Source organism: Epinephelus lanceolatus, chromosome 15, assembly GCF_041903045.1.
Source record: "Epinephelus lanceolatus isolate andai-2023 chromosome 15, ASM4190304v1, whole genome shotgun sequence".
Taxonomy (NCBI): Eukaryota; Metazoa; Chordata; class Actinopteri; order Perciformes; family Serranidae; genus Epinephelus; species Epinephelus lanceolatus.
The window spans coordinates 20,652,594-20,675,460 of record NC_135748.1 but is presented as its reverse complement, the minus strand read 5'-3'; the positions used below and the strand labels follow the sequence as shown (position 1 = coordinate 20,675,460).

Below are 22,867 nucleotides of genomic sequence, written 5' to 3'. Positions count from 1 at the left end.
CGGTCCGCCGCGACGGACGTCTTCTGTGATTGGACAGCGAACCCGGAAGTACTTCCTACGGAGCGCTTGTCAACACAACATGGCTGGATTACACAAGGGACGCAGCTGCTGTTATTAGGACACATCCAAGGGGAAACGTCTGAATGAATGTCATTTAAAAGTGTAAATTAATCAAACTTGGACTGGTTTCTCTTCTAAACGCGGGACTTGTTCCGTGTGAGGACAGAGTGAAGACCGAATCATGCACAAGCTCACAAGGGCGACGCTGGCCTTCAACGGACTTGGCCGGTGTGTTATTGCAGAAAAGCATTTGTCGGCTATAAAAATCACCAGCCGAGGATTAGTGTGTGCAGAACATGGAGGCGACTCTGGCAAGAATCATGAGGTTTATGATGTTGTTATATCCGGAGGAGGAATGGTTGGATCTGCAATGGCATGTTCCCTAGGTGAGTCACGCCCTCCCGCATTACAAGCAGTGTTATCAGGAGTTTTAACTTGTGGTAATAACTCTAAAATCTTGAATATAACCCCTCAGATGTAATGCAGTGCAACAGGGGGCACCAGAAATATCTAAACACACAGTATCACCACATTATTGTTTTTAAATTTTACTGTAGCGACACTGTTAAGACTCAATCTTGTATGTGCTGCCATTTTTGGCAGGCATGGATCCCAACCTGGAGGGTAAGAAGATTCTTCTACTTGAAGCGGGCAACAAGAAAGTGATGGACAAGGTCCCAGACACCTACAGCACCCGAGTCAGCTCCATCAGCCCAGGCTCTGCCACCGTCCTCAGTGGTACACTATAATCTGACACACAAAAACATCACCGTCACGTGGTTTATATACTGTATTTACATCATATATTTTTCGTCCTGCTCTTTTTGAGAGGTTTTGTGTATTCAAAAGGGCAGTTTCACCACAGGCCAAAAATAAAAAATGTTATTTCTGTGATCATTAGCTCCCTGTCTGTGACAAGCTTGTGGTGCTAGACTAATACATGACTCCCACAAGGTAAGCAAGGGATCAGACTCTGTCCAGTCACCGCGGCTTAACTAGGATCATATCTGACCTTATTTGTTCCGCTCTGTAACTTTAGCTGGGCTTGACGGACTTGTCTCCGTAACATGTAATGTTCTTTGACATAAATCTGCCACCTCAAGTTTTAGATCAGTTAAAAATAGCTGTTCCATAGAAATATACTTTTTGTTATTTAAACAGACTGCCTGTATGTGCAGGCAAACACAACCACAGTTTTCCACATGCACTTCTCACTACTGAACTGTATGATGATTTATGAAATAATATACAGATTCATTTTCAAGTGTTCTGCAAAGATTGATAGTTGGTTTTCTCATCTACCCCCCCAAAGAGAACAAACAAACAGATTAAAATGTGTCAGAATGAACTCACCATTTTCATTTGAGCTAGCAGAAAATAATCATTTTGCTAAATTATTTGGTACAGTGGTGCAGTGTTTATTGTCACCTCACAGCAAGAGGGTTTCTGGTTTGAACCCCAGGGTGTGGAACCCTTCTGTGTGGAATTTGCATGTTCTTCCCATGTCAGCGTGGGTTTTGTCCTGGTACTCTGGCTTCCTCCCACAGTCCAAAGACATGTAGGTTAATCGGTGACTCTAAATTGGCCGTAGGTGTGAATGTGAGTGTGAATGGTTGTCTGTCTCTATGTGTCAGCCCTGTGATAGTCTGGCAACCTGTCCAGGGTGCCAAATGTCAGCTGGTATAGATTCCAGCATCCCCCGCGACCTCTAACAGGATAAGCGGTTACAGAAAATGAATGAATGAATAAATTACTTTGGTTGTTGGACACATAAGTTCCACATTAACCCCGATTCAGGTCTTAAAATAAGGACAGGTGCAGGTGCAAATGAGAGACAGAGAGGCTAAAGCTTTGCTTAATGTTTCAAATAATCTCTTTCAATCTGCTCTCTTACATTATTTGTGTGTCATTTATTGACTTTACAGTGTGTACCCCTTTATCTGATCGGGCGTCTGATGTCGACACTGAAATGTCAGTAGAGATTTTGATAGGAGTGCAGTGGTTGGAGTTTATTTGAAATATTGTGCCTAGCTGTGTCCTCATTGCCTCCCACTGGCACCTGCATAAAAATAAAAGGCAAGAACTTGTCTCACACTTAACAGAATTTTCAGATTTTATGAAATATCTTTTGCAGTAACTTTACATGGTGACTTAAAATCTTATTCTATTCCCCACGACCACTTTTCACATCCATAGAATGAGATTTGCGCCTGGTTGTTGGTCCCTATGCTGCTAAATTCTGCCCAGTCCAGCTCAGCTTAACCCCAATCCCAAAGACTGGTTGGACCAATTTCCTTCTGCTCTGCACGTTATATAAACATATGCACTTCCACTGACTTTTGTTGAAATTCATGTTTTGACTTTTAGAGTATGATTACAGTTTTTTTAATACATAGGCATACGTTGTTTTATTGCATTGAATTAGTATTGCAGTTGTTTTAAAAAAGTGTTTGTGCACTCACAGGTATTGGAGCATGGAAACACATCACACAGATGAGGTGCAAGCCCTATAAAAGGATGCAGGTATGTTCTATTGTGAACTCACTATTTTAATAAGTTGTCTTTTGAAAACTGCGACACAAGGGCACAGTACTTGTCATCGCACTGCCTGGTCAAAAGTTCCGAAAAGTATAACTTCAAGACAAACAAAATAAGTAGAGCATACAGCTGTATAGAGCATATCATCCCTCTGTTATGCAACTGGATTTTTTCTTCATATGTACTCCAGACATTCTAATTTACGGCCCTACGGTATGTATTTCTGTCATCCATCAATCACAGCACCATACAATTTGTGGAGAGAGAAATCTGTACTGCTCAGCTTCTACTCAGTCATTCAGCTTAATGAACAAGCAACACAATGCTGTATCATATAATCATATGATATGGTATGTGGTATGTAATTGTTCACATAAAAAGGCAGAAAGGGTTTCATGTAACATACATTTTGTTCATTCTTTTGTGCAATGTATGCATTTTCTGTAGCTTTGTAGGATCTGTGGTGCGAGGGATACCAAAGAACACAAGGTATATTTAAAAAAGGACATCTCCTGGCATTTTCAAAGCACTGGATGGCTCTCTGACCATGCAAGTTTTATTTATTAAAGCCATGTTTTCTATGAAGAGTAAATCATTTTGACATTTTCAAATTGGTACTCGTTCCCCACATCTTATAATTATGAAGATTCATGTGAACAACGGGAAGAAGATGAAAGATTAGGAGAGTGGTTGTTTGCTGCAGAGTGAACTCGCTTTACGGCTGTGGGTGCAGGCTCAGTCCGTCTTGTAAGATGTGGTCGGTGTGTACCAAACACCCGACCGCAGGGTTTCTCTCTGGGCCTAAGATGTCATCATGCAGTGCCTTACAGTGATTATGGTAGTGTACCTCTCCCATTATACCTTCACTCTGCTACCACTGTTTTGGCTTGTTTGCTCACTGAATCTCAGTCATATACATCTCACCAGCGGCACTGGAAAGTATGTACTGCAGGTCAGCGCTAAATAACATTCTTTCCATGCAGTGAAATGTTCTTTCACCTTAAATGTCCAGTAAGCATTGAGGGTTTGGATTTGAAACAAAAAGCAAACAGCGTTTTTTTGCCATCAAGGCGTCATTTTGCCCACGTTTTTCTCTATAAAAATTGTGAGGAAGTGTATTGTATAAATCTTAAAGTATGTAGTAACTGATTCTACCCCAACACTGCATTATTTCACCCAGCATTAAACAAAACCAAAACAATTTTTGGGCTGGTCTCAGTAAATCTTTCCTCCCAACCACTTATCACAAGTTGCAAACCCACTGCCATTAGTGGTTTTCTGTAGGGTATATCCCCCTACTTTATGACAAGTTGGAAAAAAGTAGCGCAGCAGCATATTACTGCAGAATGATGGGTTTTGTCACCATAGTTACAACCCAGGAGAGGATTAACCTTGTACAAACACTTTTCACCCCCTCATGTTTAACTCAAACAGTACTTTCAGGGCTGAAATTACAGTAACCTAAACCTATATCTCACTTTGCTGGTTTTGGTTGTGGATAAATATTGACTCGCTCTTTATGTTCACAAACATGTCATTTGTTATTTGTGTTTCTAAGAGAATGTTTGCAAAAATCCACATCACAAAATGTCATTTGGTCCTCCACCTCAGAGAGTCCATTAAGCTGAATTCAGCCGAGCAGCCAGAGGGGTGTTGGTGACCCTCATCGCCTGGGGGTTTGATGTATGTAGGCTGTGCCAACCTCCGACAGCAGCTAACGACTTTGATGTGTTCAGCTCAATGAAGCGCCACTTCTCTGCCCAGCTATATATAGGGAGAGGGGATGCATTTAAGGATAGACTTGTAGACCACAGGCATAATGAGTCTCTCATTTAGGTTTGGGATGCCTGCTCGGATGCCCTGATCACATTCGATAAGGAGGACCTGCAGGACGAGATGGCGTACATCGTGGAGAACGACATCGTTGTGGCTGCGCTCACTAAACAGCTGGACAGCTTGTCTGGTAAGCAATGAGTTTATGATTAAAACATGAAGCCCCACTCAGTGAGCAGCAGTACTCTCTCTGTAAGACCTCTTGATTCCTGTTCCATCTGCCTAATGGACGCTGAGTCTGGCACCTAATGCCACCACGTTTATTCCATCCTGTCCCCAGGTTTTGTTTATTTGTAGTCTCTCCCGGTGACTGTTTTTAAAGACAAGTGAAGCCCTTGGAGCCGCTCATGTTTTTCCTGCAATTTCAATCAAAACCTCACATTTTGGGAACTGCCGGCCCCCGGCACCCTCTGAGGACACGTGAAGTGGTCCAGTGACCTATTTAAAGCAACCATGTGCTCCCAAGCTCTGCCGCCTCTAAAGACACCAAAGCGCTGACAGTGTGTGTAGCGCTCTATTGACATTAGACCAGCCTTTGTGAGGTTCACAAATAAAACTTAGCCCCGCTATGTGCTTGACAGTTAAAGTGGCATATTTATAAACAGTTTTCGACATTTTGCGCCAAACAACGGATGTGTGGTTGCAGCACGTTTTTTGCCTCATGTGCCTCCCATTTGTCCGCGTCTCTCTCTCCTCTCATTTTAGCCGTGGTGTTGTTATGCTCAAGACGCAGTACATGAAAAGTGCACTCCACGCCAGCTGGTTTCAATGTAACCCTGCTCTCCAATCACTGCAAACCCATATTTGACATTCATGTTCAGGGAACCAGTAGCCGTTCTGTGGATGGGTCCCACTCCAAGTCGGCATGAGCCAGCTAGCTCAGGATCCTTTCATGTTCGGGATGTCCAGCTGCTGATATTTTAAGAAGAGGGGGATGTTTTAGGGCAAAATCCAACAAGCTGGCAGCATGTGCGAAGTGTGGCGTGGTGTTCTTGTAGATAAACACTATTAGTTAGTGCAATGTGGCAGGCCAAGGCCATTAAGAAGAATGTCAAATGTAAACTTTTGCAGCTACCATATGCCAAGGAGGGAAACCAGTGGTGTTTTATGGGGTGGTTTATAGATCTTCCATGCTTTGGCTGCAGGGAAACCATCCTCTCGTTTTGACAGAAAAAGTAGCAAAGCTTTTAGTGTGATGATACATACACAGGAGGCCCAAGATTGATCCCTTTGTTGTGAGAGTCACACCAGTTGACATTTTATTTTAAGAACCACAGTTTTTTCTTTTCTTGTTGCTTTTGTCCTCACCAGTTTTATGTCCCTGTTGTTTCTCAGATAACGTGCAAGTTAAATACAGGTCCAAGGTGGTGAAGTATGGGTGGCCCATGCCCCACCTGGCAGCAGACTCCATTCCATGGGTCAAGGTCACATTGGCCAATGGAGAGACAGTTCAGACCAAGCTGCTGGTCAGTTTGATTCTGTTATCACAGACTATAGTTATATATCTGTTCTTGTCCTTTTTGTTTTTTACCATTTCCCTTTTTCTTATCTGTTTTTCAGATTGGTGCAGACGGACCAAACTCAATGGTGAGGCGGGCACTGGGGATACCCACAGTCAAGTGGAATTATGACCAGTCTGCTGTGGTCGCTGTGCTGCACCTATCAGAGGTAAATATTCAACCAGAGGAGGGACCATGTCACTGTTTTGCAAGTCTGAAATAAGTCTCAAGTCTTTGCACTCAAGTCCCAAGTCAAGACTGACAAGTCCTAAGTCAAGTCTCAAGTCCTAAACAAGTCATAAGACCCGTTTTCACCACACCAACACTTTTGGTATGGTACCTTTGGAACCAAAAGTAACCCTTCAGATGTGGTACCTAGATCCTAGATCCACTTAGCATTTCCACCGCAAACAGTACCCTTTAATGAGGGCAGGGTTGTTGTCACTCACTGCTCCGTCCAGCACTCACTGTTCTTCCTCTTTTATCAGTGTGCACCTCGTTAATCGTCCACAGAACGAGGCTGCACACCAGCATTTTTTGAACAAAATAAAACAGGCTGCAGTGAGAGTCTCTCTCAGTGAGATGTTTAAAAATAGCAGGTTTTGCATTTAGTCCTTCTCAGGCAAGCTCAGGGGTTTAGTGTTGCCAGAGCCCACAGTAACAATGCTCCGCAACACTTTTTTTTTCTCCAAGTGAGGATTAGAATATATAAGCTGACTTGGTCAAAATTAATATATATTAACGCTTGAAGATCCACTCATTACTAAAAGTGTGTGTCATTTAAAAACTAAAGTAATGGTCAAAGTTGTCACAGTGAAATGTAAGGTGTGCTGATGGATTCATGTCGTCAGCTCATACATTGAGCAACATTACTGGTTAAAGTTCCACCTTAAATGTTGCCGGCAGTTGGCCCAGTGATTTTTTCTCAGAGTCCAGCTGCTGCAAAAGGCAGAAAAACATCATTTGATTTTATAGTTACAGTTTACTAATAAACTCTATGAACAGTGGTTACATGAGCTTCAAAACCAGCCACATTCAGCCCTGAGCAGAGTGACCATCCACTACTGACCAATCAACAGACTGCAGTGTTCACAGCTCCACCTTTTAGTACCAGATCTGTGTGCTAGGTACCCCAACAGAGGGGTGACCAAAAATGGGGACGGTACAGTAGGTTCCATTGGTACCATCCACAACATTTCACAGTGGAAATGGAAAAAAAAGTGTACCAAACTGAACTGAACTGCACCATACTGCTCAGTGGAAACGGGGCTATAATGCACTTCTCACCAAATATAATGCCATTTTAACATAAATAATAATACATTTACAAAAATTACCAAAGCTGTATAAAAAATTGTTAAAACAAGTTTGTTTTGTTTTTGTTTGTTTTTCAGCCCGCATGTTTTGCATACTGCAATTTGTTTTTTGTTGACCACGTAAGCAAACAAAATTGTCTTTGGTATCATTTTTTTCCAACTGGCATTCAGTAATGCAACGTTCTTCATTCTCCCCGGTTTGATTGAATGCTGTCGGATTGGTTCAGGAAATGATTTGTGGCACACTTTTTAAAGAATATACTTTTTAATCTGTGGACTTGGGGGAGGGTATCAAGTATTTTCAAGTTAAAAGGCTCAAGTCCAATGAAATCATTATTCATTAGTGTTTAAGTCTAAGTCGAGTTTCAAGTCTTTTTTGAATTCGAGTCCCAAGTCTTCAGACTTGTGACTTGAGTCCAGAACTCTGCATTCAACACATGCATTCAGTATAATTCTTGATATTTATTACAGTGTGTGCTATGCATCACTGCCAGCATATTGTATTTATAATTTGTGCTCTTAAATATTTAAGCATTATTGGATGTTACTGAGTGAATTTACTGTGTAGTGTTTTTATTATAATAGTAATTTTAATGTCACATCTGAGAACAGCACACCCACCAACAAGTACCCTTTATAATATCTTGTTTTTAAGGACAACATATTTAATTAAAATGTATGCTGTACAATGCAATGCCACAATACTTCAGTCTGATATTTAATTTAGTTTGATTGATGTGCTGTCAGCCCACAGAGAACAATGTCGCATGGCAGAGGTTCCTCCCAACAGGACCCATTGCAATGTTACCGGTAATATGTCTGCATTATTTACTGCAGTATTTTTTGTCTTGCAAAATATCTGTCTGTCTCATAAGTATTTGATAACGCTTCTACATCCATGCCTTGTGCACTGCAGCTGTCGGACACAGAGAGCTCTCTGGTGTGGTCAACCAGCCATCGGCTGGCGGGGGAGCTGCTGGAGCTGGATGAGGAAAGCTTTGTCGACGCTGTCAACTCTGCCTTCGTAAGTGTTGCTCTGACTGTTAAAGTGCTGATGTTGTATTCATAGTGAGATTTCACATCTGTCGGGAAGATGTTGCAACATTTCTGTGTTTGTGTGCAGTGTGCTGTATGTGGCAGGGATTCTCCGTAGACTCAAGTCTTGAGCTGTTTTTTTGTGACCTGACAAACAATGTCGTCATTGTTTTGGCCAGACTTTATACAATGCTAATATATCTCAAAGAGAATGTATACCTATCCATTTTTTTTTTTTTTTTTTTTTTTTTTTTAACGTTTGGAGAAACTCCTTTTTCCCAAGCTGGCTATTTTTACTGAGCCTGCTGATGGACGGGGTCACCACGGTTGAGTCACGTTTGGTTTCAGGCCTGGTTTGCTAATTAAACCTGTGGTCTCCCAGTGTCGACCATTACTGCATGGAATGTTTTTCAAACAGAGCTAATTCAACTGCATAGCCTGGCCGGCATCTTCTTTTAATTAGCCCAGCTCCCGAAGCCTTGCCAAACCAGTTAGTTAGGGAGGGGAAAAAAGAGCACTTTCGCTGGCCTGGAGTTCAGCTTTGCTCCTATGTCAGCTAATTTCTTTGTCCACTCAAAGGGATAATGTCTGTTTTCTCTCTTTTCTGGTCATTTTTCATTCCCTGTGAATATGTCTCTGTCTTCTCGCCTGTCTTTGTGTGCACAAACAGTGGAGTAATGAGAACCAGTCAGAGCTGTTTGAGACGGCTGGCGCTATGTTCCGCAGTGCCCTGGCAGCCGTCATGCCGTCTGCAGGTTCACCTCGACAGCTTCCCCCAAGTGTGGCAGGGATCGGCCCAAAGACCAGGGTCATGTTTCCTCTGGGCATCGGTCATGCATCAGAGTACGTCAGGCACCGCGTAGCTCTCATTGGGTAAGATAGTCATAATAAAAGTAATGACCTCACATTAATATTTCCAGGTTTTTAGAGTAAAAATACTGATTTCCTAAAAATCAGGTAAAGCAGGATTCTGAGCAGTTTGCTTCAGCTTATGTTGGGAATGACTCTGATCCTTGCACTGTGCATAAAATAACATACCGTGAGTGGAATGCATATGGACAGAGAGGGTCATGTTTATCTTTGCAGGGACGCGGCCCATCGTGTCCATCCTCTGGCGGGTCAGGGAGCCAACCTGGGCTTTGGGGATGTGGCTTGCCTCACACAGCTCCTGAGCCAGGCAGCCTTTGACGGGAAGGACCTGGGTCAGTGAGAACTCTAAACAGACATGAGCACTGCAACCATAGCACAGTGGTTTCCTCTAAGCTCTTTTCCATAGCCCCAACTCAAACGCATGCTGTTGATCCGAATTATAAAAAGCATCAGCCTTTCTGGCAACATTTATTTGATGTTTTTTTTCTGTCCATTCTGCCAGGAACTATATGTAAGTTGCTTTTCATAAAAAATGAAATCCTGTAATGAGATATTGTATTTATTTTTTCCGCTGTTAAATGTCTGGAGGTCAGAATAGCACCAGTGTATTGACTTAATGTAGAAAACACATGACAGACCTACACGAGCTGAAGCTACGTCCTCATTTAGTCTTTGTTTGCTTGTGCAGGGGCGATGCAGCACCTGCTAGAATATGAAACTGAACGCCAGCGACACAATCTGCCCATGATGGCCGCCATCGACCTCATGAAGCGCCTCTACTCCACCAACGCTGCTCCTGTTGTCCTCCTACGCACCTTTGGTCTGCAGGCCACCAACATGCTCCCAGCGCTAAAAGTAAGCTCCCGTTTCCTCTAGCTTCTACCGCCTCCTGCACATCCCAGTGAACCTGGCCATCACTCAGATAATATCAACCACCTGTCAAGCCTAAGCCCCGCCTCCAGCATGACCCCACCCTCCACCCTCTTTTCTGATTACACGGAGCTTTACTTTAGCGGTGTCTATAATTTCCAGGGTTCTGAACCTACTACTATGGCATCTAAGTTTAGCCCCAAATTTAGTGTTACCAAAAGTGTGTGGGTGGGGTGCAGGGCTGGCTCTGGGGCAGCGGACAGCGGTGTTGGCTTGTGTTTTCACACCCCTTTTATTACCGACCACTCATGCGAAATGGCTTTATTCCTACTAAGTGATTCAGACCAACACAACTGTTACGAGTTGTAAAGGCAGTTCAGTATGGAGGCACAAAAGTTAAACGTGACATGTTTTTTTCCATATTAAATGTTGTGAGTTCACTGGTTTACAGGTCTTGTATAGAGGCCTCTAGTGCCACGCACTCGTAACAGGCTTTTAGCAAGCATGATTTAAAGGTTACTGAGTTGATGTCTCTTTTGCCTCTGCAGGACCAGATGATGGCATATGCAAGCAAGTGATGCATCTGTCGTGCAAGGTAGTCGGTGAATCTTAAAAAACTGTAAAAATTGTGAATGTAAAATAATAAAAAATATATTTTACTCTTTGTGATGTGTTTTCCTGTGTGTGCTTTGGTGCAAAATAAATCCACATGCTGTCCCAAGCACAGCATGACATGTTAAAGGCATAAGTATTGTTGATTTTATGTTAGAATTTCCCACTGTATTGCAGTTACAGTTAATAGACCAAGCTCTGAATTATCCAAGAAGTACATTCATTCTCAGATGAAGTCTTAATCCAATGTTTGCAGTTTGATCATATGATTTTAAGCTTAATGCAACAATTATATTAATATTCTACATGGGAGACTACATGGCACCCTTTAGAATTTCATTATAAGAAGTCTGATTAAAAAAACCCCATAAATGCACAAAGAATCTTTTTCATGTTTTATTAAAACATACATGTATAGTATACACTTATTTCACTGGATTTAATAAAAACAACAATTTACATATTGTCAGCCATCAGGTTATTCATACTGATGAGCATTTCTGAGCGATTGTGCAGCATAAAGTTTTTGCAACGTAAAAAGCAGTTCCTGTCAAAAAGATTTCACTAATAAAAGTTTACATTATGTATATACAGCAGTAGTTATTGAACGTGTTGAATACTGAAAAGACAGCAAAGGCACGGTGTGAAGAGCAGTTACATGGAAAGTTCATGATATTGAATGAGGATAATTAAAATGCTCTACATTAGATAAAGTTATTTAAATATTTGTACAGTTCACAAGAAGAAATGAATTCAAAAACAGAATTCAGTATCACTAATGTTTTTGAGCAACCAGCAATAAATGAAAGAGTCAGGCTTCAAACTCTTTGCATAATTTCTGTTTACATTTTTGCTGTATTTAATGGCTGTAAATTACGTTGTTGGACGCATCTATCTACCCGTGATGAGAGGTCTTTCTATTGCTAGTCTAAAATTCGAGTTCAGACCTAGGGCCCCTGCAATTTAGCCATGCTTGATAAGGTCTTTTTCACTCTAGACATAACAAACGATAATGGCTGCAGTTTAAAAGTACAGGCATTAACCTCAAACATTTAACAGCTATACAGCACAGTCTGTGAGAAGCAACTCCACAGCGCTCTCTTTGCCCCCCCCCAGTCATGGTGAATCCAACACTACTTTATGAATATGTACAACTCTTTAGTCGACATCAAAGCAACTGTCTTAGCTACAATATCTGCAATTAAAGTGTTATGTGCAAAGTCGATGAAAGAAGCTGTATGATTGTCAACTGCTCTATTTCCAATGATGGCGAGGGGCAAATGAATTAGGTAAAATAATTTAGTGCTAGAGTGAAAAGAAGACTGATTTACAAGCATTTTGAAAGACAACTATGGTTGCACTTACAGCAACTAGTCTCTAAATAAATTCCACTGTACTGTACAGTGCACACCAGGACCACAGTAAGCACCAAATACCATGACTGGTTGTGTTGCCTCTAAACAACAGGTAGGTGAGGAAGACATTTCAGATCAGACACCCATGAGGAATCAAAAATGTAAACGTTTTACAAAAATAAAGTCAGCCCACCAGTCATGAGCTCAACATACAGTAGAAATAGCTGGCCTTATAAAAATATAGTGATTTCTTTTTTTTCAACAGTTCGGAGTGTTCGCAGGGTGCTGAGGTTGAAGGAAAAGAGGAGGAGGGCGTGGTGGGTGAGGAAGCTTGGTTGGGACCAGGTGTGTCTGCGAGGGGACGGGCTGATTGAGGGGTGGACGGAGGACGGGAAGCCCCACAGTGACAGACTGTCCCTCTCAGTGCTGGCTGCAGTGACAGCGAGCTGTCCTTAGTGGATGTTGAGGTTTCTGAAGTAGTCAAAGGTTGCCCCCAGGGCCCAGCTTGTCTCCACGTTGTTCACCTTCTTGGCTAGCTGTTGAACAGAGAGACAGGAGGATCATTAAAACCACAAAGAAACAATTCCCTTCATCTACTGTCATTGATTTTAAGTCTTGTGAAATACTGTGCAGACAAAATACGAAGGATTTGTCATGTGTCTCTGTCCACAGTAGGCGCTGATGTGCTCACCTGCAGCACAGTGCTGTCCTTGAAGCCAAAGCCCTCCTTTAGCAGACAAGTGATATATGTCATATCCATGCAGAGGAAGGGGCTGATAGCACGGTACTTGGTCATTTTGTTGCACACTGCAAACACAAAAAAAGCCACAGGTGTCAGACATGACAATAACACAGGTTTCACATAGCACTGACAAAAAAAGCATTTGATGGAGACGCCTCGCTGCATCACATTCCGTGTTTTAACACAAGAAACACCTTTTCTAACCCCTGTGCGACATGATTAAAAGATGACCTTTCTGTTTTGTTTGGCTGGATAAACAGGGAGGTGCGAGGAGAACGGCTGAGGGTCAGCACAAGGCTGCGGGTGGGTGGCGGTGTTGAACAGCATAGTACACAAGTTTGTGTGTGTCAGTATGTGTCAGCCCCCGGGTGGTGTGTGGCTGTCAGGTGCCCTCCTGCCTGGGCCAGACAGACAGCTTCGGCTCAGCTGCCAGCCCTGCCTGAGCCAGCCGTGTGCCTCGAGACCATGTGACAGTGTTCTCACAACACAAACAGCCTTACATAACACATCAACTCTTTCCTACTTGCTATAAATCTGGTTCTGCATGGACATTGCGAGTGTCGCACAGTGGAGCTGATAAGCACGGTGTGTATTTGTTAAAATGTTTTATAGTGATGTTCTTTACTCTATAATAAACTACATTTGTCTTGTAATCCACCTCTGTATCACATTAAATCATTTTTCGTCAAGTGTGCCAAGTGTTTGGGCACAAACAAGTTTTGGTGCTTGTGCTGTGTCTTGTTTTGCATGAAGTTTCAGTGGTTAGAGCACTGATATATATAACTTGTAAGATTGTTGGTTTCACGCGCAAGTGTATGCAAAACTGGAGAAGGTAACTCTTACCTTCCTTGGCTCTCTTCTTAAAATCCCTGACTTCAACCGCACCACCTCGGCTGCCATCTGCGCAGGAAAAAACATGCAATTTAAAATACCTATTTTGTGCAAAAGATGATAATTAGCATGAAAGATTATGGCGCTGGAAGGTGACTGTTTGGTGTGCGTGCCCACTCACCGATGAGGCCAGACTCCACAGCTCTGTCGAAGTAGTAGGAGAAAGCGTAGAAGACGCTGCTGCCCTTCACCTCATAAGGCTGGTGCACAATTCCTTTGATGACCTTCATAACTTCATAGTAGCACAGCTTATAGCCTGCATAGCCTGGGGAGACAGAGAGAGAAGGTAAATGTAGTTCTGTTAAAGAATTACTTTATATTAAAAATGGTGTAGTAAACAATGAGTTAAGGGTGCTTGGAGGCAGCGATGGTTGGAATGCAATTGGGAGAGTTTGGAGCCTCGGTTTGAGGTCAGCCAGGGGTTGAAGTTGGGGGCTCATCATATGATATACAAGGGAAGCCCCAGAAGGACAAGTTTCACACAGCCCCATGGGTATGGTTGGCTCAGTTGTGCCGGCAAAACCATGTGCTGACAAGAGCGGCAGTTAGCGCGGCCCTGTTGGGCTGTCTATTTTTACCACATAATTGTGAGCGGTCCAGATCAAGCCGCTCGTTACACAAAAAAAAATAACAACTCAGGGACAAGCCCAGCATCTTTTGGCTACTTGACTGTGGTATGGGAGTGACTGCCTTATTTGTGAAGTTAACTGACAGTTTTCTTTTCGTTTAAATACAAGGTTGAGAGCAGTATAATTGTTCAAGAGGGAAGATGGAGAGAGAGAGCAAGGATGACAAAACATGCGTTTGGCGCCAAGGTTACAGAACTTTCAGCGGGTGAATGTTCTCATGAGAGACTGTATTGTACTGTACGCTATTGTGTTCCAGAGTCGGGAAAGGAATGCACGGATTGCTGCATCCAAGGCACTGGGAAGGCAATCAAAACCTCAGGGAGCTTTTATCTTACCGTCTGGAATCCCGCTAACTTTGTAGGTGGTTCCTCCAAAAGTCACATCTTCTCTGAACTTTTTCGGGAGGCAGGAACTTGTGAAGATTTTCCAATCTAGACCTGGGAAAACAAAAACAAGACACAGTTTGTCATATTCAAGTGAACACAACGTACGAAAGAATGACAGTGCGAATAAAAATACTAGATACTCTACCATCAGCTCCTAGTGCTCCGAGAGTTGCCAGTCGAGCCGCGTACAGTCCATTTCCAAGGTAGCTATGTGGGTTGACAGAATTATGGTGAGTTTTAAGACAGATGTGTATGTTTCACTCAACAGAATATCTTCTTTGTGTGTTATATACCTGTGTGTGTAGAGCTGATACGTATGGTCGAAGAGGTTGAAATTGGCGATATAAGTGGCAGGAGCGGACTGAATGGTTTTCTGTTGGATAAAAACAAATGTTTAGTGGTGTATTTTGGGTGAGAACACTCTCAAACAAGACTTACGTAACACATAAACTATTTAATTCACCTTTGACTTGGGAAGAAATGTGATCTGTGTGGATCCTCCACCCAAATCCAAGATGCCCACTGTCCTCTTTGTGTTGGAGTACAAGTGACCTATGGAAAGGAAGCTCAAAGTCAAACAGGAGAAGCTGCTATCCATCATCGGTGCACTAAACAGAGCATACTGTGTAATCTTGTGGCTTTATCACCAGTTTTAGTTTCAGTTTCTCATGTTTATAACCCAGACTGTCAGAATGATACATGCTCACAGCTCATGTATTTTCCTTACCAAGAGGGAAAATACCCTTTTGATTTAAAGCTTATGGTTGTTGTTTAAAATAAATTTGATGATGCCCCAAAAAATGTGAGGAAATATTACTTGTTTTGCAACCTGTTTGGGGCCAGTGATTCAAGCTCACAACCTCAGACAGGAGACAAGAGTCTTTCACTGCGGGGCTTGTGTGTACACTGGAGCCTCAGATATGAGCCTCCTGACCACTAACACCACCATAGCAAAACACAAACAATGTCTTACCTGTAAGGAAGTTCACCGTGACCCAGGCGAGGACTCCTAAAACAGCACATGGGGGAAAATGCCTGCATTAATAAAAGACTGCGGAGTGATAACAAGTGCTACATTTTCATACTTTAATGTGTTCAAGCACTTTGAACTGAGGAGGACTTCATTATGCTGATATTAAAGTTGTTGTAACTAACATGCGGGATTGTAGACCAGCCCAGGTAATTACAATTGTCTCAGATGTGAAGTTATTGCACTCATAAAGCGAGGATAATGAATGGCACATAGTGTATGATGAAACATAACATAATGAGGGTGTCTTAATGAGTGATGTGGAGAATCGTACTAAATTATTGGGCGTGGAGCTCACGCTGGCTTATTTATTTGTCTCAGCGAGGTAGTAACAGACCTCTTGTAAAAAGAATTACGAGGAGCGGCATTGTTTGATGCAGCCTCGATGACTGAGGCAGTTAAAGCACCTGGTCAGACAATAAATCTGTCAGAAATAAAACAAATCTAGTGTGTTGTGAAGAACACATTATTAACAGGGCATTGACAAATGACCTACCTTCTTTTGCTCCATTCATGATAGAAACACTGTTGTTTGGCACAAAGAAGGGGGACTCGTTGAACACCTCTTGCACCTGTGGAATAGATATATCACCATTTCATTACAGTTATCTGCTGCACATGTGTTAAAACAGCACACTGATACTGCTCTACACACCCTAATATTCTGCTGTTGTCGGGATATAGTCTATTCAGGCTCTGTTTCTGTTTTAGAGTGACAGATAACTTAACCACAAGCATGGCTGGAACAGTAGCCTGGATTTAATACTTTAAATGACAAATATGGTTACTCCACACAACCCCACAACAGCTGTTTTTTGCAACATGGTAGCCACCAAATGGGCAGACTTGCTGCCTTTTTTTTCAGTGACACTTGTAAGCACTTAGTGGTTTCTCATCCTGCTCCTTGGCGGGACGGGTGGTGTTTGTGCCAAACTGTCTGTGGGCAGAGAGAAAACGTGCCTCACCTCCTTCAGAAGAGCGCTGGCCTTGTCTTCGGGCAGCAGGCGCAGACCCGCTGTGGCCTTCAGCACCACCGGGGTCCTCTTCCATTCGTCCTCTGGCACTGTCTTCTTAGCAATCTTCAGCAGCTGACGGATGGTGTTTCCACCCTGCGAAGGAGATAGACAGTCATTTCGTAATCAAGATATTTCTTCAGTGGTCAAAGTCTTTAAAAAGGTGTAAATCAAAAGTAGCAGACAGGAGTGGGCAGCAGTGACAGCATCAGTAGGAGGCATTTTTGTAATTACACAGTGTTTACAACACATGAACCCAGCCCACAGAAAATCCCAGTGGTTTGCAGACAACTCCCTAATACACCTGATGATTAATAATAACTGACGGTGTAAACACAAATACATACCTCCTCAGGGTTGTCCTTGTAAGCAGACAGTCCAGGCTTCACTGCGTGGTACATTTCATTGTCCAGAACTGGCAGCTCAACTAAAAAAGAAGTCAGTGAACAAACCATAAGCCACGGTGATATTTACGGGCTAAAACAGAAACTCAAGCACATGTAATTGCACAGCTTCTTCTTTTATAACCCAAGTTATTTAGACTGTAGCACTTCACCTACATCCTGATTCAGTTTGAGAGGTCTGCGTCCTACACAGTTGAGTCAGACAGGCAAATTAAAAGTCCACTTCAGCTACTTTTAGCAGCTGTAATGCCCATGCACTCATGTTTGTCCTCACACCACACAGTGAATGACCTAACAGCAAGCAGACAGAGTGGGAGCCAGCAGCATGTGCAAAGCCCTACTATTGGTTTAGAGGCAGGGAGAGAGAAAAAGAAAAAGTGTTGCACTCACCGGGGTCTTTCTGGATGAACTTATAGATGTGGATCCTGCTGCCTGTGCTCCCGGCGTCAAACATGATCCCGTAGAAAACCCGGCTCATGTTGACGGGGGAGGAGGCTTCAGCCACCGACTGGTAAACCTCAGGTGGTTGGTAAGGCTCAGGTGCGGGATGGACGACTTCAGGTACCGGGTGGATCGCCTCTGGGAGGGTGTGGATGACCTCTGGTGCCGGGTGGAACACCTCGGGGATCTGGGGGTAGGTCGGCACGCCTGGCTGCGGGACTTCAGGCTCCGGGTTGGAGACTTCAGGGAGGAGGTTTTCCGTGTTGGCAGAGTGCTCCCGGTAGCGGTAGAAGTGGGGGACGTAGCGGTGGTGCCGGTAGTAAGTCGCCTCCGTTAAGAGGCTCCCAGCCAGAAACCACACGGATAAAGTGAAGAGCAGGCTCGGCGTGGCCATTGTTTTCACACCCGGGGAGCAGAGAGAGCTGAAGAGGAGAAGCTTTGGATGCTGGAGTCAAAGATTGACAGGGGCCCCTGCAGACAGAGAGCAGTGGAGATGGAGAGAGGCAGAGTGGATGCGATGCACACTCAGGACTGTCCGGTCATCCGTTTACAGTATATAAAGACATAAGGGCTTGGCATGGGGCCACACCGAGTGCAGCCATCCACCAATCCTGTGGCGGTCCATCCCAGCTCCATCAGGAGTCCCCCCTCCTGGAGCTGAGCTGGAGACCGACTACCTGCCTACCAACAGCATTTCCCTTTTTTTTCCCTTTTTCTTTCTGTCTTTTTCTTTTTCTTTCTTTCTTTCTTTTTTTTAGGAGGAGGATTATTTTGGGTTATGTTTTTCCCCTCCTCATCTTTACTAGTCATTCTGGAGCCAGAAAATCCCCTAAGGAAAGGAGAAAGGGATTTATACAGAAGTCAAAATGAATGGCTCACACTCAAAAAACCAAAAGAAATGGCCTTAAAATACTTTTTATGGGTGCATTTAAGACTTACATAGTAGCTAGAAATTCCTTCACCCTGCATCTATTTGGACTTTCACACCTTCACAAGTGCTCAAATTTGGCTGCTACTTGAATTAAGAGTGATGCAAGTTTCTGTTTCACTCTTATAAATTGTTGCAGCCAATTTTTTTTTTTTTTTTTTTTTTTTTTACAATTTTCCGATCTTTGCACTCATTTTGGAATAACCTTATAAGTACTGGTAAGTTTTATTTTATTTAAAATACACTGGGGCTTTGTGGTTAAGACAATAAATTAAACAAACTCCTATTTCAGACTGAAAATGTGACTCATTATGTTTTGTAGGTGGAATGGCCTGTGGCTTTGTTTGATTAGGTATTACTACATCTACAAAATCATGTTCAGTAGCAGGAATGAATCATGCCTGTATTTAAAAAAAAAAAAATCCTCTCAGCCTCCCCTTCATGATCCTACAATAATTACCACATTAAATCTGCTGCAGCCCTTTCACCAACCTTAAAAAATGCAAATGTGACCTGCACTCCAGCTGGCATAGGAGTTAAAAGAATGTTAGCAATCATCTCACTCCCACTCATCCTTGTGTTAACCACAGGCTTTCCAAGGGAAAAATATTTGGGCAGCGAGGCACGTTTCACGAGAGAATGCATGAAAAGCATGAGTGGCTGTTTCTCCACTTTAGGTGGGTGGTTGGCATGGCATCATAAGCCATGCTGTAGTGTATCAGCTAATGCTTTCTCATGTAATGTTCAGAGTTACTGGCTTTAGTGCAGGATGCAGAAGCATCAAGGATCTCCCACAGCAGTTGAGCACAGAGGAGTAGAGACCTCACATGAACTGAGACTTGTACCGGGCTGTGATATTTTTCACCCACTTTGTATCAACAGAAAGTGGACAGACATCTGAAACAGAAGGCGCTGCTAGTCTAGCAATTGAGGCATCCTCAGGGAACTGACCCTGCCCCAGCCCTGACCTAACACGTGCTCATATGAGACTGTTTCACTTCAGGCAGTGGGCGACTGAGAGAAACCGAGCTGTCGACCAGCCCAGTCATGAGGGTAAGGGGAGGGCAGAGGTCCTGCAGATGGGCACAAGAGAGTGCAGGAAGTCCACAGAGAGGACAATGTGGGGAGGGTGGGGCTTGGCACCAGCATTCACCCATCATGCCATTCCACTCCCAGGACACTCGACTGTGCAAAGCACTGTTCCAACACTGTAATTTGGACTAAAAATATTGGACTTTCTTTCCTCCTTCCTTTTTTCTAAATACTGTGGCTACTTTTTTCAATCCTGCGGCTCACCACAATGGTCGTTCGCCCCTATCAAAGCGTACATGTGCAGGACCTCTCACTGACTTGTGCCCATAGATGTCTTGGTTGCATGTTAACAGTGTGATAATGTGACTGATGAAACCTGCATAAAAATGTCCCATTAGAAATAATAAAGAAGCCATGATTTGTCAAGAGTGTTTTTTAAATTTTGAAATCACTGTTGAATATTTTCTTGCTGTTAATGTTCAGACATATCTCATGCTTAATGTAATGTGATGCATAAATCACAGCATCATAGTTTTAAACACACACCTACTTTTCTAATACCATTATAATGTGATGCAATATGAACTGCCCTCTGATTTAAATGAATGAATTTAGATGATGCAACCAAATTTTTGGACATTTTTAAATGAAAGCTGTAAACTTTTATTAAAAAATAACTTTTTTCATATTAGCTGATACTGTTTCTATATTCACACAGCACTAAACAGATAAATTGTGCAACACAGTAACAGAATCTTGATTCACACCTGACCAGTGCTGCCTAGTTTGACAGCAGAAAGCTCCAAGGCTGAAAAATGAAGCCAACATTAAAGTGCCATGGCCAGTTGAGGCTGGCTCCAGAAGCCAGTCAGTCCCTACAGACACCCATGTTAAGATGCCCAACTTAAAACAGAGGTAGCCATGTTTACAGCCTGGTACAAAAAACACATTTGGTCTCCATAGCTAATTTTCCCCTTCATGACAATTGTATCGGGGGGTGAATTTTTTATATAAGTCACCTATTTACATTTTCTTTAGGCTTAAAGTGAAGCATAATTAAGGACAGACTGCTTTTGGTGACAGGCTGTCAACTGATAGTTTTCACGGCTTCTCAGTCAGATATACCCTCGCTTCTCCATGGTGCCAGCCTCTCGCCCAAATGTGGTCACCTCTGGCTCCAAAAAAACAAAATGGCGATGGCCATAGTGCCAAACTTGAGTCTAATGGGCGATGTCACCGTAGCTACATCCATTATTTTTACAGTCTATGCTGAAAAATGAAGCCAACACAGAAGTGCCAAAAACTGCAGTTCCTTGAATGGCCACTTGAGGCTGGCTCCAGAAGTGAGTCAATCCCCATAGATGCTCATGTTAAATCGTCCAAATTTACAGCAGATTTAATCATGTTTACAGTCTGGTACAAAAAACAGTTTTAGTCTCTATTGCTAATTTCAACATTCATGACAGCTGTATGGGGGTGAATTTTTATATAGCTTGCCAGTTTATGTTTTATAAAGGCTTACAGTTATGTGTAATTAAGGGTGAGTTGCTTTGAGTGAGGGTGTCTGATGATAGTGTGCTCGGCTTCTCATTTAGATCCGCCCCTTGCTTCTCCACAGTGCCAGCGTCTCACCCAAATATGATCATATCTCACTCCAAATAACCAAGATGGCAACAGCCAAAATGCCGAACTCAAGGCTTCAAAAAGGAGGGCCAGAAAACAAAGGGTGATGTTACGGTAGCTTGGTCCATTATTTTTACAGTCCAAGGTTTGACTGAAATTCACAGTGACTAACATGACTGAAAGCTGCTTTAAAGGCTCCTCTGCTCTGATTGGTTGTTTTTGTTGCGCCACAGTCAATTTTAGTGAACGTCGTTAGAGGCAGGAGGCAGGGAAGGAGGGACATGAGTTTTTTTTAACTGAATCTGTCCCATGCGCCTCCTTCAGAATAAAGTCACAGTTTCAGCAAATATGACCCAGTTATTTTCATAAAAGTGACCAACTGCATCTTTAAGTCTAAAAATTGCATACGATAAACTAAACAAATCTAATGGAAAGCCCATATGTTGCCAGATCATGTAAGTATGTCATCCAAATGTGCACTGCTACTGTATAATCTGTATGTAAAGTGCCCCTCTGCAGCATGACACAGCACATCGAAAACAATGTTTTAGAAGACATTTTGGTATTTTGTTTCAAGTTAACTGAAACCATAAAGCATGAGAAGAGACCCCAGCTTTGTAATCTACACAGTGCAATATATCATTAATATGCTGCAATGTTACCCTCAGGAATGCCATGTTTGTGGGTGTCCTACCCTAAGAAGTCCATTGAAGAGACCCAAACCTTGTCATTACAATTCCAATGATAATGACAGCTTTGAAAAGCTCAGGGTTATTTCAGTTTTCTCTCCTCACTGTCATAGTAATTACCTTTAAATTTAGTCTTCAAACTCTGTTGATGATGCCAGAGCACCGGGCGACCCTATATGGTTCAGTTTACAGAAGCTACACCCAACACTTTTGTGATATTGACTTTTTTGTTTGATGAACAATCTACACTGGACACTCTCCCGCTCCTGCAGAAAGCTGAAGTGGTAGTGGTTTTGAGCTTTAATTATGACCTGCGTTGACTTTACATTGTTTCGTTTTGATATGCATCTTCGAAGATTTAAGCCAGCTGCATTTACGTTTATCTCTGCGGTTTTCCCATAACTCCAGCAAAAAGCAACTGTGGGGATGGCAGCGGATAACGCATAGTTCTTTTCAGGACAACCTGGACAATACTGCTGACAGGAGCCAAATGTATTTCATGTCATCGTGTGGGAGGAGATCATGTGCAAACAGATCCTGTTTGATAGAGCCCAGAGTGAGAGGACTGTAATTACAAGAGAAGTGACAAACAGTGTGTCAGTCCAGAGGCGGCTGAGCAGAACAGACATCTGTATCTCACAGTTTCCCACAGTGATTGGCTGACTGATTGATTAAAACCTTTATGTGTGCATCAGAAACTCACTGGTTTTGAAGGAGGAGAGATATAAAATGCAAAATTGCAACCAAAGTTTTAAAAAGCAATAGCTAATAAGAAATAAATATTAATAAGAAGAAGGGTGGCAAAAAGTCACACTGGACTGGTATTTTGACTGAGAAACTTGAAAAAATTGTGCCAAGAGTAACAGTATTGTGGGGGTTATTTGTAGTTATTCAGATCATTATTTAATCAGTTGACTGACAGAAAATTAATTGGTTAATTATTGAAAGATGACAAATCTCAAACATTTGCTAATTCCATTTCTCAATCTTAAGGATTTGCTGTTTGTCCATGGTTCATATCAGTGTAACTGACAAAGAAATATAATAACATTGGGTTTAGGACTTGGACAT

At 42.6% G+C, this 22,867-nt stretch overlaps 2 protein-coding genes across 2 annotated transcripts; one reads left to right on the top strand and one right to left on the bottom strand.

Moving 5' to 3' along the window:
* The first annotated feature begins 69 nt into the window (after positions 1-69).
* Positions 70-10,762, top strand: coq6 (coenzyme Q6 monooxygenase). The gene is made up of 12 exons (XM_033642525.2): positions 70-446; positions 664-798; positions 2,525-2,583; positions 4,435-4,561; positions 5,767-5,897; positions 5,992-6,099; positions 7,994-8,056; positions 8,163-8,270; positions 8,952-9,154; positions 9,368-9,483; positions 9,840-10,006; positions 10,570-10,762. The coding sequence occupies exons 1-12, from the start codon at positions 242-244 to the stop codon at positions 10,597-10,599; spliced, it is 1,452 nt and encodes a 483-aa protein (XP_033498416.2). The 5' UTR covers positions 70-241; the 3' UTR covers positions 10,600-10,762.
* Positions 10,763-11,016: 254 nt separating this feature from the next.
* On the bottom strand, positions 11,017-18,510 carry entpd5a (ectonucleoside triphosphate diphosphohydrolase 5a). The gene is made up of 13 exons (XM_033642524.2): positions 17,474-18,510; positions 17,027-17,106; positions 16,632-16,775; positions 16,163-16,238; positions 15,610-15,645; positions 15,100-15,188; positions 14,930-15,009; positions 14,782-14,843; positions 14,586-14,687; positions 13,743-13,886; positions 13,574-13,630; positions 12,680-12,795; positions 11,017-12,524 (listed from the first exon to the last, which is right to left on the bottom strand). The coding sequence occupies exons 1-13, from the start codon at positions 17,916-17,918 to the stop codon at positions 12,441-12,443; spliced, it is 1,515 nt and encodes a 504-aa protein (XP_033498415.1). The 5' UTR covers positions 17,919-18,510; the 3' UTR covers positions 11,017-12,440.
* Positions 18,511-22,867: the final 4,357 nt, after the last annotated feature.

Coding starts and splice junctions, on each gene's coding strand:
- coq6 (XM_033642525.2), top strand. CDS start 242: ATGCACAAGCTCACAAGGGCGACGCTGGCCTTCAACGGACTTGGCCGG. Junction 447..663: donor TGCAATGGCATGTTCCCTAG/GTGAGTCACGCC, acceptor CATTTTTGGCAG/GCATGGATCCCAACCTGGAG. Junction 8,057..8,162: donor GACCCATTGCAATGTTACCG/GTAATATGTCTG, acceptor TGTGCACTGCAG/CTGTCGGACACAGAGAGCTC.
- entpd5a (XM_033642524.2), bottom strand. CDS start 17,918: ATGGCCACGCCGAGCCTGCTCTTCACTTTATCCGTGTGGTTTCTGGCT. Junction 15,010..15,099: donor CATTTCTTCCCAAGTCAAAG/GTGAATTAAATA, acceptor TTTATCCAACAG/AAAACCATTCAGTCCGCTCC. Junction 14,844..14,929: donor TATCAGCTCTACACACACAG/GTATATAACACA, acceptor CAACCCACATAG/CTACCTTGGAAATGGACTGT.